At 32.5% G+C, this 14360-nt stretch overlaps 3 protein-coding genes across 3 annotated transcripts; 2 read left to right on the plus strand and 1 right to left on the minus strand.

The window, feature by feature from the left end:
• Positions 1-149: 149 nt before the first annotated feature.
• On the plus strand, positions 150-2520 carry LOC140745803 (uncharacterized). The gene is made up of 3 exons (XM_073077717.1): positions 150-351; positions 948-1043; positions 1262-2520. Exons 1-3 carry the CDS (start codon positions 214-216, stop codon positions 1982-1984), a joined length of 957 nt encoding a protein of 318 aa, XP_072933818.1. The 5' UTR covers positions 150-213; the 3' UTR covers positions 1985-2520.
• Positions 2521-2643: 123 nt separating this feature from the next.
• Positions 2644-5792, minus strand: Fdx1 (Adrenodoxin-like protein 1, mitochondrial Ferredoxin 1). The gene is made up of 5 exons (XM_073077718.1): positions 5581-5792; positions 5077-5128; positions 4394-4500; positions 3633-3773; positions 2644-3225 (listed from the first exon to the last, which is right to left on the minus strand). The coding sequence occupies exons 1-5, from the start codon at positions 5675-5677 to the stop codon at positions 3122-3124; spliced, it is 501 nt and encodes a 166-aa protein (XP_072933819.1). The 5' UTR covers positions 5678-5792; the 3' UTR covers positions 2644-3121.
• Positions 5793-6573: 781 nt separating this feature from the next.
• Positions 6574-12655, plus strand: LOC140745802 (uncharacterized). Its single transcript, XM_073077716.1, has 3 exons — positions 6574-6804; positions 9318-9607; positions 10590-12655. The coding sequence occupies exons 2-3, from the start codon at positions 9338-9340 to the stop codon at positions 12612-12614; spliced, it is 2295 nt and encodes a 764-aa protein (XP_072933817.1). The 5' UTR covers positions 6574-6804; positions 9318-9337; the 3' UTR covers positions 12615-12655.
• The last annotated feature ends 1705 nt before the right edge of the window (positions 12656-14360 follow it).

Genomic DNA, 14360 nt, shown 5'->3' on the forward strand with positions numbered 1-14360 from the left:
TCTTATTAAATTTTCGTTCCTAATGGAGTTTAGCTAATCTGTCACGTGTCCTTGGCTTATGGGACTCTGTGAAAAATTAAATGAGCAGCCGATCATTCTGACATTTGTATAAATGTAAACCAAAGAGTAAAATAATATATGGGAAATGTAAACAAACAAAGCCAAAAATCTGGAATAGAATTGTTATTTTTATACAAAAGTATTTTTCAAATCATGGATATTCCGGTGTTAGAAGATGAAATCAAAATTGAATATAATGAGTCTTATGAAACGGATCCCTTAGTCGATACAAACATAAATTCACTTACGAATATTGATATAGAAAACAATAGTATTGAGAATTGTCCTGAGGTAAGAAGATTATCAAAGCTTTTCGATGTCGTATAAAATAAATAGTCATTTTATCGCACACATCCAAATATAGATTTTTTACTATGATAGTGATCATGGTGTTCATCTGATGTTAAGTGGCTACTTCCGCCCATAGTTCTGTAATCTACCCCAGATAAGATTAGATTCCTACCTGAGGTCAGCCACAGATGCGCCATTTCTCCTGAGGACTTAGATGGAATGACATATATTTCCCCTTACCACATGTTTCAAACACACTGCTGTTATGAGGCAGATAAAGGTGTGCCGGTGGTGCTGCCAGAGTCAAACCACAGATGGTTCTACCATCTTTAAATTGGATTCATAGTACAGGTCATCTATAGAAGCTTTGTGACCAAGCTACACTGCTGTGTATCTTCTTGTATATAAAATTCTCGTGTCACAATGTTAGTTACTGTACTCCTCCGAAACGGCTTCACCGATTTTCACCAAATTTTATATGCATTCAGTAGGTGATAAGGGTTGTTCACCCTTAACATTTTTTTTTTATATGGCAACACAACATTTGCCGGGTGAACTAGTATTATTAAAGAGCAATTGTTTTGATTATTTTTCAGTCTGAAACTCCTAAAGAATATATGAAATTAAACCAAGATAATCTCAGATCACATGATGACTACACTAAGTGTACCTACGATAATAACATGAAAAATGTAAGTATATTTCTTATACTTTGCTATATTTTCAAAATAAACTTTGCAACATTATTTATATTGTTTTGGTATGGTTTGACAAGATATTAAAACAATTGAGGTAACAATTACAATGACAGTTTGTTGATGTGCATCGGTAGCAGAGACTTGGGTTCGTTTCTCATCAATATATTAAACAGAATATTTCTATAATGATCTACATAATCTTTTCCTTTCAGGCATTAGACAACATGACTTGGTATGAATCAATTGATAACACTGGAAGATTTTTGTGCAAATTTTGTGAACTAAAGTACTCCACACTTCAAACATTACGTTATCATGTGAAAACTAAACATCCTAACCATGCCTTTATATTAAAAGAAAATATAGTTAACAAAAGGAGACATAGCAAATTAATATGTCATATATGTAAGCAACGATTTAAAGAAATTGTTTCGTTAAAAACCCATGTTCATAATAACCATTCGTTACAAAATATAAAGACGTCCTGCATGTACTGTGATGCTACATTTTGTAACGAGAATGAAATGTCAGAACATTTACTCATACAACACAGTGTAACGAAAAAACCTACATATGTCTGTTCTGTATGTGGATACCGTACCTCAACAAAATCACACTACAGCCAGCACCAAAATACTCATTTGAAGGACAAAACGAAGAAGTGTAAATTTTGTGATTATGCAACGAATTATTCACCAAACTTAAAGATACATGAACGCATACATACAAACGAGAAGGTCTATGCATGTGAGTTTACTAACTGTGGGTATCGATGCTCAGCAAAATCTGCTCTTAGAAGTCATCAGCTAAAACATTATCCTGACCAACATGTGCTATACTGTGATAAATGTAGTTATAAGACTATTTATAGGCAATGCTTGAAGAGGCACAGTGATTCTCATATAAGGAATAGTATAAAATTAAAGTTAACATAAGTTCTTCTGTGTAACCTTAAAAGTTGCAAATTTCAAAGGTGGTTACAGGTCGTAGCACCCCTATCCATTCATTTCCAAAGCCGTACCATTTTATAAAATTATTTTAATTTTTACAAAAAGCAATGATAGCCTAGTAAAAAGCAGTGTTAGCCTAGTGGTTAAGAAACTCGGCCTCTCGATCGAGGGGTCCGAGGTTCAAATCCCAGGCACGCACCTCTGATTAATCTAAATTATGTGCACATTAGAAATTAATTATCACTTGCTTAAACGGTGAACGTAAACATCGTGAGGAAACCTACATACCTGAAGAAAAAAAATTTTCAAAGGTATGTGAAGTCTACCAATACGCACTTGCGCCAGCGCGGTGGACTATGGCCTAATCCTTCTCATTATGAGAGAAAACCCGTGCCCAGCAGTGGGACAGTAATGGGTTGATGATGATTTAATTTTAAACATTGTCTAATAGATCATAGACATCATTAAAACAATCAATATATTAATTTCCAAATTTATGGAAAATAAAAATACCAAATCAATCAATTTGTTTTATTAAACATTTCTTAGAAGCCTAATATTTGTACAATTATCTCTAACAATAAGCTTAAACTATAACATTTATTTTTGATTTATATACAACTAATTTCATGAATCCAAAAAAATGATGGCTATAATTTAATGTGTGACTTGCTTATGTGCATTTGTTATTTTTATAATGTACTGAACTTTGTAAAAATAAGATTGTACTGTTTGACATTTTAAAAGTAGCAATCATTACACATGATGGAAATAAAATGTTAAAGTTGTATTTAACTGAAGCAAACAGTTGCACTAAGATGCACCAGTTATATTTTACTATGCAAGTCTGAAATAGTAAAAACAATAAATAACAACATGTTAGTTCCTGAATACTTTAAACCTCTGAATATTTACGTAACAGTATTATATGGCTGTAATTAATTTTCATATGGGGATGCCATAATTTAGGATTTTAGATTTGCAATTCAAAAATCTATTCTTAATAAAGAAAATTTTTGTACAGATGGTTTCAGTGCACTTTGCATGACGCAAAAAAAATATACTCAATTTGCCCTTATATTCTGGTTAATCTAATTCTTGTAACACATTGTGATCTACTAATTAGTGAGGTGTAGGTTTGTGCCCATCAACATAGAAGTTTCTAGTTGCTTTCGGTAATCTTACTTCCATACCCTCCAACTCCTTTGTGAGAACTATTTGACAACCTGAAACAAGAATATTATGACATGAGTTATATCATAGTACTATTTTCATACAAGTAATGCAGCTGTTCTTATTACATAAGAGATGGCGCTGCACACATCCTGAAACATGCTATCAAAGTTTTCTAAAACTTCAAATAAAACTTTTGTTTAATAAATAACTTTCAAATTACAGGTATAATTCCTTAGGCACGTTATAGACTACATATTATTACATAATATAGACTTAAATCCTTCTTGTCCATTCAATCTATTTACCTGTTTAAATATAGGTAGTAAAATGGATGCCTAGTTTTATATAAAAAATATGCTTTACAGTAATCTAACAGGTTTTAGCTTTGATGGTTTTAGTCAATAAGTATTTGTTACTATAAAAACATTTTAAATGTTCTACTTTTATTATATCTTACCTAATCTAGAATTTTCCTTTAAAAATGGCGCCATGTCTAAAAGGTCGTCTTCTTTCTCTTCAGATGCTGGTAGCTTATCAAAATACTCATGTTGCACGTACACATGACATGTTGTACAAGCTAAAGAAGCTTCACAGGCACCTGTGAAACAAATATATGAACTTCACAGACTTGAATTCTTATCTCAGACCATAATATACATTTCATATGAATCATACAACACCACATATTTTAAAATCCGCCAAATTGTTTGGGCTGCGAAGTGCAAGATATGCTACTGTATGTGACATGCATATATACTCTCAAAAATCAATACTGTCCGCGGTCATTTTTTCTCAGTTTATACTGAATAAATTGTGATGTAATTTTCAGAGCAGTTATTGATGATATTGCTATGGTGTATATTATTTTAAATGCTTAGTTAACATTTTTTTTAAATATAGGAGGGGCGGACACGCATGGATGATGGAGTCTACCTGATGGTAAGTCGTTATTGCCACTGCCACAGTGTATTCAACCCCAGATAAGATTAGAATCCTACCTGAGGTTGCTTACAAATGCACTGCTACACCTGAGGACTAGCTGGAATACCTCAAAAATGTGTCTCCCTTATGACACCATTCAATTCAAAACACAGGAGCACCTAACAGCATTGTTATTAAGCAGAAATAGGTGCGGCAGTGTTTCTGCCGGAGTCCAACCACAAATATATCTAATCCTACCTTTAAGAAATATATCTAATCCTACAGATAATGCCATACCTTCCATTTCAACGCCATATCTGTGTGCTAAGTACAACAGATTATCTCCTATCTTGCCTCTCACATTAGTTTTCTTTCCATCTTTATCTATGTAAACAACATTGACCCTGAAACATTTAAATTCAATATGAATAGCTTTATCTATTTAATTCAAAACTGAACTGTTCAATTATATTATGAAATAACATATAGAAGAATGCTTGTGGTTAGAATGTGGACCTATATATTATATTAATACCAATTAAGGCCTTTTTGGTTTAAGGAACATAAAAAAAAATTAATGGATATAAGATTTAAATTTATCTCTGAACAGTAGCAATGCATATCACGGTGTAAGAGTCAGATGAACATATGTACAAAAATAAAAAACAATTTCTTTTTCACAAAACGGTCCACAATGTAGTCTTTTAAGAAATGGCAAAACGACATAATGATATATTCAATATTTTTATTTCAACGACTGTATATTAACTCTATTAATAATCAAGTAAACTTTGAAGTGACGAATTTTCACACTATTTTTGCTTGCCTGTAAAATTGACAAAATGTAGATACGTTCATCTGACTCCTACAACGCAATATGTGGACAACATTAGGTAAAATTTCAATCTCAATTAAACAACTTAGGATATATGTTATATCTGATTATAGTAGGTTGTAGTTCTATTAAAAAGGAAACTTACACTTCATCTTCAGATTGTGGATCCTGCCATTCATATTCTCCATGCCTCAGACCTGAAATGATATTTTGAATATAAGCTACTAATAACCCCACTTTTCTACGGGAATAGTTGTAGACCTCCAGCATCCACGGTTTAATAAATAATATGTTTAATACTAAAATATGCAGCTCGAAATGCAATTCTTACTAAGTGACTAAGGAACAATGGATTTATTTTTTTGTTCATATTTCAAATTTAATTTATATAATATGTTAAATATTATTATATTGTACCGAATGTCCAAACACTACAAAAAAGTTAACACCTACTATATGAAAATAATTGCATTGCTTATTTATTATTATGAAACTAATAAGACTTATAAATTTCTGGCCTTCCTTATTAAACCCTATATAAATAAAGTGGCATATAACAAATAACCAGCGTATAACATGATATCCTTCGCTTTCAATTTACTGTTTAAATTTAAAAAGCAAATATTAAGTATGGATAAGTAAATAGTACCTGCTGTCACCTGTATTTGTCGGATTTGGGTCGGAAACTTCTGGGGAAGCGACTTTAAAGTTCTACCGGCACGAATAAGTCTCACAAACTGATACATTTTTAAATTAATCAATACACATATTATGAAAAATAACTTTACAATAAAGTTTAATCTTTGATCGTAGGTTAGTTTTAATCAGAAAAGAAAACAAAACAGCTGTCACATCTGTCAATGTAGACAGTGTTGCCAATGCTATCACCCGTATTTTGCCTAGAAAGATCTTTTAACTCTTAATACAACTCTTAATGCTTCGCTGTTTAGTTTTTTTTGTAACAATTGAGACTTAATTGTTTCAGAACATGATCCGAATAAAAGGAGCACTATGGAACCAGCCCTTCATCTTATATCGTGCACTCCATCGATTAGCTGCTGGACTCAAAAGGTCAAAATCAATAACGTGGTCCTAAGTCGAATTGCTCAAAAGCGTAAACTCATGCGTATAGCCTTATATACAAAGAAGGAACTTATGTTATTTTTATTAGTACCAACTTGTTTCTATTCATTTCTTGGTATTTACTGGCATTGCAAATATTCGAGAGTATACCGAAATAACTAGTGCATTTTTCCACCACTTAAATCACCGGGAGTCCGGGAGGGATTATAGAAGCTCATAGCTTACTTCCACTTTATTGCAATATTCCCCAAAAACGTATAAATTAATTTATTTCCCAATATTTCAGGTAAAACGCTATGAGTTGGCTACACTGAATGTTCAGCTGACTGACACTATAAAATAATTTTATATTTTCATATTTTTCCACTTATTAAATTAAGCAAAGGCTTTTTAAATTAAATTTAGAGGGATGCTTCTTTTCATTGTTTGTTGTAACTTCTTAACATATTAAACTATATCTAGCAATACAATTTTCGATGAAAATTAAGTTAATATTACATTAATTTATTATAGACTTTTTATTTGACACGTGTATTATACAGCAACACCTTCGCACAATGTCAAGCATTCTTAAAAACGTCAATAATCACGTCCACCACATCCATATTGCTCATTTTTCATTATGATTATAAAAATATACTTATTGATTTTTGCCTAAAAGGCGCGCACTGCGGATAGTATGTAACAATAACGTTTCTAGTGTAAATATACTTACTATTGTAGATTAGAACGGCCGTTGATTCTTATGTTGTGAATTATTGGTGATAGGTCTTGTTTTAGAGATAAGTCGGTAAGTTTTATGATCAAATGACGTGTATTTCGCAATATCACTCTTAAATGATCCGTTTCGCATTTTATTGTAACAGAAATCGCGTTGTTTCCCCATTTTGAATCCTATTTATGTCATTGCCATAAGTTTGAAAGGAAAATTACTAAGAAGCCTTAACTATGAAATACTTTTAAATTCTTATACACTTATTTACACGGTTCGATTCTTGTCGGAGATTTTTTATCTATATCAGATACCTTTCTAAGATTAATCTTAAGCCAGCATCTAAAGAAAAACAGTTGTTACAAGATAAATCCATGTTTTCCATACCAGTTCTTTGTCAAGGTTATACAAGAAATCTATTAAATTTAGGGCAACTTAATGTATAGGGTAAAAAAATATTGGAAGTGGCTCAAAACATTTGGTGTAATTTTATATTATACTAGTTGTGATTAAATAAATACAAATTAATGAATTGTCATCCGTTATGGTAGCCTTTAATAGTAAAATATGACAAATTCAAATGGATTGTAAGTCTATTTCTTGAAAATAAATTTATTTATTATAATCAAGTACCAAATATTCTATTTTTATTATATACACACAGCTTACTGACTTATTATAATAATTACATTTTTAAACAAGTCGAGATCTCTATAAATACTTAATTAATTTAAATTTATGTTTGTTTAATTTATAAAAAGACTTGCCTATGAATGTATAATTATTGTTTTTCTATTCTTATTCAATTAGTGTAACATATGAATAGATTATTTTAATAAAACTGTGTGTTATGAAGTTTCTTTCGCCACTTTCCAAGAATGAAATATCATTCAGCAATATTAACATTTAAAAAACTTCTTTAACTGACTTATTATTATTATTTACTTGAAGTAAACAAAAATTGCTATTTATTTTTGGACATGTTGGTGACAAATAAATCCAGTTCAGTACCACTGCTATTCTGCCCTGGATAATATAAATGGCGACAAAGATAAAATTTAAGGGCTCATCTCTGTAAAGGGCATCCTTTAAAGTGATTTAACCACAGACAAGTAAAGCAAAATACAGAAAGATGGATACTAAGATATGGATCATAATGAACCTACATTTACATTATAAGAATTGGATGGATTTATTTATTTATTTATTAAAGGTTCACCAACGTAGTATACACTTATATAAATTACATTGCAAAAGTTAGGAAAATAAGTCGTGTACCCACAACTATAGGTGAACACGGCATTTACAGAATAGACGCTCTAGTAGATTTAAATATAATGATAATAAGACTACAATTTACATTAAATACAAGATAAGAATATATATTACACACTTTTATACAATTAATAAGAACTTAGAAAAATTAAATATATTGAAATTAAAATTAAATCTAAAATTAATACATTGAAATTAAAATAATGTCAGTAGTAAAAAATAGACTATGAATAGATTTTTCTAATACAATAGATTGAGTGATATTGGTGTGACATTCTTTGTATAAGAATTGTGTATTAATAAATATTGCCTCTATAATCTACAGATTCTAAAATGCTTGAGGAAATAAAGTTTATTCAAAATAACTGCTGTTTTCAACATCATAATAACTATGCATTAAAACCTGTTCTTTGAATTTATCTTCAAGTGATCTCGTGTGCTAATTTAATTAGTCCAAATCATAAAAAATATATTTCATACGTCATACGTTTGAAGTCAGCTCATGTGTGCCCCAATGTACCCAGATTCAATATTGTTTTATTTTAAAAAGAATTTTTTTTTTTTTTTTTTATATTTGAACCTGACGATAAAGCAGACGTGCTACCTGATGGAAAGTAGTTAACGTCGCCTATGGACATTTGCAACACCAGAGGTGTCGCCAATGCATCGCCGGCTTTGAAGGAGAGCTCTTTTTGCACCTTTTTTGAAGAGCCCCATGTCAATATTTATAGCAATATGCCCCCAATATTTATAGAGCATCCTGTAAACCATAATAAGTATGTGTGAAAGATTCTTTAAAAATGGACAGCTTGGAAAATACATATAGACACACAAAAAATACTTTCATATAGGTGGGATTTTATTTTTGGCAATGTCCAAATAAGCATATTTTACCTGAGATTGGCAACAGATGCATTGGTGTCCATGAGGACTAAGTAATAAAACCTTGGATAAGTATATCTTCCTTTCCACAACCTTCAAAGTGGACTACAGTGCTTAACAGTGCTGTTATCAGGCAGAAATCAGGTATTCCGGGATATTTATACAAAAAAAATACGTACTAATTTACTTTATCTTATATATAAAATTCTCGTGTCTAAACGTTAGTTACTGTACTCCTCCGAAACGGCTTTACCGATTTTCACCAAATTTTATATGCATATTCAGTAGGTCTGAGAATCAGCTTCTATCTATTTTTCACCCCTAAGTGATATAGGTTGTTCACCCTTAACATTTTTTTATTTATATGGGAACACAATGTTTGCCGTGTCAGCTAGTATAATTATAAAGTACTTATTACTTTCTTTTATTTTCAGATTAGAATAGTTGACAAAATATGTCTATTAAGGAAGAGAAAATCAAAATTAAGATAGAAGATGAATGTGACAGAAGGGATCCGACAACATTCTTGCCAGAAGAGGAGATGTCGTATGAAATTAAGAAAAAGAAAAAAAAGAAGAAAAAAGATAAACAAGAAGACCCATTTAAAGATATAGAAGATAAGACAGAGTCAACCGCGGGTGTTGTGATTTTTAATGATGCCACTTTAGACCCAGAAGTTAGTATTAAAGTAGAGAATATTGAAGTTGAATTGGATTTTAATGATGTGAGTATTGTGTAGTAAATAATGTATAAGTAATTCTGGGGCAGTTAGCAGTGATAGCCTAGTAGTTAAGTAACTCGGCCTCTAGATCGAGGGGTTCGATGTTCAAATCCCAGACATGTCACATGCACCTCTGATTTTTCAAAGTTACCTGTGTATTAGAAATTAATTTTCGCTTGTTTAAACGGCGAAGGAAATCATCTTGAGAAACCTCCATACCTGCGAAATCTTAAATAAAATTTAATGTTTTCAAAGGTATGTGAAGTCTATCAATTCGCACTTTGCCAGTGCGGTGGACAATGGCCTAATTCTTCTTATTATGAGAGGAGACCCGTGCCCAGCAGTGGGACATGATAATTCCAGGGCAGGCTGAAGACCAGGTGTGGGATAAGGAGTGATAATGATAATACATATAAGTAGAGGTTGTTGTGTCTCTCTGTTACTTTGAAATATGTGGCAAACTCTTAGCACAATTTGTGTGGTACCAAATGTTTTTTTTAATAATAGAAGAGTAGCAGAGGAGCATGCTGTCCATCCGATGATCAGTGGCTACTGCCGCCCATGGACATCTGTAATTAAGCTAAGATTAATTTCCTAGATGAGGTGGCCCAAAAATTATCTGTGTCAAACACTGCTGTTATTGCTGTTAGGCAGTAAAATGTGTGGCGGTGGTACCGCCGGAGACGAACCACAGAAGGTTCTACCACCTTCCAAAAATATCTATTATTATAAATGTTGGTTTAATTATTTTCATTTGTATGTGGTGTGGGTGTTTGTCTTCAATAGCTTATTTAATTGATCCATTCCAATTTATTCTTAATGGATCATTGTTCAATTCAATTCAAGAATCCTGTGTATTTGTAGACTTTTTTTCGAACCACTTTTAATAAAAACATCCACATAATCTTAATCAAAGGCATCATTGATTACAAATAGGTTTAAATTGAGTTTTTTTAATAATTTTGAATATATTATCTATTTTCAGTTTGCCAATGATAATGGTCTCATGGTAGAAGGACCACAGAGTGAAGACAGTCAGGAACCAGTTGTTAAATTGGAGCAGCAAAACAAGGAAGCCGTTTTATTGACATTTGAGAGTATTATACACGAAAACAAAATGTTTGGGATAAGTGACGCCATTTCTGCCAATATGCCGCCCTCAGCGCCCAACTACGTATGCAAAGTTTGCCACCTAGTCTTTCAATCACCTAAAACGTTAAGGATGCACCAGAAACGAAAACACAAAGTGTACCGACGGTCCTTTAAACATATTTGTGACTATTGTGGTATGGCGTACGAACAGAAGAATAGCTTAGTCGCTCATATTAAGAGAAAACACGGACCGAACGCTGTCCCGGACGACAGGGAAGAAAGAACTTGTGAAGTATGCGCGCTAGTCTTTAAGGGACTTAATAGGTTAAGAATGCATATGAGGAGGAAGCACGGGTCCTTCCAGGATTCGTTCAAGCACGTCTGCGACGAATGTGGTCTCACTTACGATAAATACAGGAGCCTTATTGTCCATATTCAAAGGAAACATACGAATGATAATAAGAAAAAAGTAATGGACGAATGGTTTAATTGCCCGTTCTGTCCGAAAGTATTCACCCGACGCGAAACGTATTCGAGACACGTGCAACGAAAGCATCGCATTGACGACGAAAACGAAGATATCAAACCGGATCAGTTGCAGAATTGCAAAAACGAAGAAACTGGAGAGATAACTTGTAACGAATGCCCTCTAGTCTTTTCATCCATTAACTTCTTGAAGCTACACATGAGACGGAAGCACAACGCTCTAAGAGAAGATTTCCGTCTCAAATGCAAAATTTGTCATCTTTCGTACAGTAAGATCGAGAGTCTGAAAAGGCATATTCGACGGAAACACGACAAAGGGTCGTATTGTGAGGTTTGTAACAAACAGTTTGATACAAGGGAGTCGTACTTAAACCATTCGCATATGAAAGCGATCAGGGAATGCACTATTTGTGGGCTAATCTTCGCGTCGAAAGGTGGCTTGGGGAAACATATGAGGTGTACGCACAAAATCGATGAACCCAAAACGGTTTTCTGTACGTTATGTAACGAAGGATTTCATGATAAGAGGCAACTTAAGCCACATTACATGAAAGTACATTTAAAAGTGTCTTATACATGCCACTTCTGCAGTAAGCAATTTAAGGCGAAAGAAAGTTACAGACGGCATATATTATTCAAACACCCCAGTAACAGTCAGACTAGTAATAGTCAGCTTCAGAAGTGCGAACGCTGTCCTGAGACATTCAAAGATGAATTCGAGCTGTGTAAGCATATTAATACCGTGCACAGTTCCATGACCCTCGAAAGTGACACGACGGATAATGACGTCAAAATCAAGAAAGAGGAGCCCGATATCAAGGATTGCTTTCAATGTACAAAATGCCCGGAAAACTACTTAACTTGGGAACAGCTTAGGTTGCATTACGAGCAAAACCACCACATGACGGAAGACACACAGTGTCAGATTTGCGGCAATATTATGCCTGCGAACGAGTTACAAAAACATATAAAGAATACGCACGCGTTAGCCCAGTGCCGATACTGCGAGTTTCAAACAACAAACCGGGCGAGTATGACTCAACATATGTTACGACACAAAAACGCAACGACGTTACATTGCGACTACACTGGATGCAAGTACAAAACGTTCTACGAAGTCGCAATGGAGAAACACAGGCGTAAACACAGGGACATTGGCGTGAAACTCCAATGTTCGCAGTGCCCATTCCAATCAATGAATAAATACATCTTGAAATACCACGAAGAAGCACACATGACCGGCAAGAAAAGGTACACTTGCGACCAGTGCGACTATGCGACTATCTTGCCCGCTAATCTAGTGCAGCACAAGTATAAACATTCTGCGGAAAAGAGATTTAAATGCGAGGTATGCCCGTTCGCATCGAAGTACAATACGTCGTTGCGCTTCCACGTCAAGAAGAAACATTGTGATCTCCCTACTTTCAGTTAATTGTTACAGTTTTATAAGATTAAAGTATCTGGTTTAATGTTGTTGTGCGTCGCTTATTTACCTTGTGTTACTTTTTATGGAAGTAGTGAGATTTGAGAACCACCTTTAAGTATGATTCCATTCTGCGCATGTGATTTAGAAGTATCCAATAAGCCTCGTGCAGAGTGCACTATTAGTATGAAAGACAAATTAAAATTATTATATATTTTTTTATGACTGTAGGGTGCTGTAGGCATTTAACATAAACTAAAACTGATCATTACTCATTTCTTAATGAGACTAGGTCATTATTATTTAAAAAAAAATACACCTAAATCCAGACTAGCGGTTAGGCAAGACCATAAAAGCCAATTTATCAAAAGTATAAAAAAATATAACAACAATACGGTAGTTTACTATTGTTCAATAAAACATACCTGATATATCCCATAATTAATGTTATGTGATAAGATTCATTACTTTTACACTGCGTTGAACAGAAATACTACAATAAGGAAAGAGTATGTTTAAAATGTCTTCTTTATTTGTGAACTACCCCCATTATTCATCAAGATAACATGATAAAGACATTATCTACTACTAACGAGTTTTAGTTTTATGGTTTCTAATTAGCACTTTGGACGAAAACGAAACGATATTATAGAAAATTATTGTTTATTTTAAAATAATAATCGTTCTATGAATAAACACTACAGAAATCTTCCATGATTTAAAATTTTACACTTTTTAATCTTTATTAGATAAGCTATTTAGGATTTACCCATTTCCAAATAAAAATCTGTAAAACAAAACTCATTGTTTCTTTTATTGTTAGAGATATTGTTAAAATTGTATAATATTAATTAATTAATTTTTAAAATGTCATAGACATTTAAAATGTTTTTTTCGCTACTCTGCTAAGTTCATGAATGGTCACACTAAAAGCGAACTGTCAATCAGTCCAGCCTCAACACACGCCCGTGCTTTGATCTTTTTCTCTTTCACTCTCAGGCTTTTCAAATAAGTACGAAAGAGCTAAATGATAAGTACTTTGTTTTGATATGTTTGATGACTGCCAGAGAAAAAATCGAATTGAAATTCTCGAAGATAGAAGATACATCGGGAAATAATCTAGCGATTTGTTATTACATGAGTAAACATTACAATTACTGTATTTTATTTAGCATCGATGTGTTAAACTGTGTTTTCCGTCTTTTGTTATAAGAATATAATAGAAAATGGATTTGTTGAACCTTCCCGTTGTAATGATCGAGAACATATTCTCTTTTCTGTCCTACGATGAAATAGCTAAGAACAGACTGGTAAGTTCGTTTTATTTATAGAAATGACTGTTATTTTAACTGCTGCAGTCTTTCTTGCAACAACAATAAGATATGACACACATTTAATTAAATCGCATATTGCGACAATAATCCAATTGAATTTAACTTGCGTCGTCTTTTATATAATACATATATAAATTTCACCATATTTTTCTTTAATCTATATAAAATTAAATTAGGTTAAATGGTAAATCTCCGTAATTGGCCTTTTTCTAAATAAAAAAAAACAATCCCAAAAACGATTATAATGATGAAATGAAACAGAATGCAATGCAAATTTATTTTTAATTTATATTTTAAAAATATATTTGATGATTATAATGATGAAATGAAACAGAATGCAATGCAAATTTATTTTTAATTTGATTTTAATAAATTTAAATTATTATTATAAATTTAAATATTTAAATAAATTTAATAGTCT

This window comes from Epargyreus clarus, unplaced genomic scaffold, assembly GCF_041222505.1.
Source record: "Epargyreus clarus isolate Ecla_fem2 unplaced genomic scaffold, WU_Ecla_fem_2.2 ptg000011l, whole genome shotgun sequence".
NCBI lineage: Eukaryota > Metazoa > Arthropoda > Insecta > Lepidoptera > Hesperiidae > Epargyreus > Epargyreus clarus.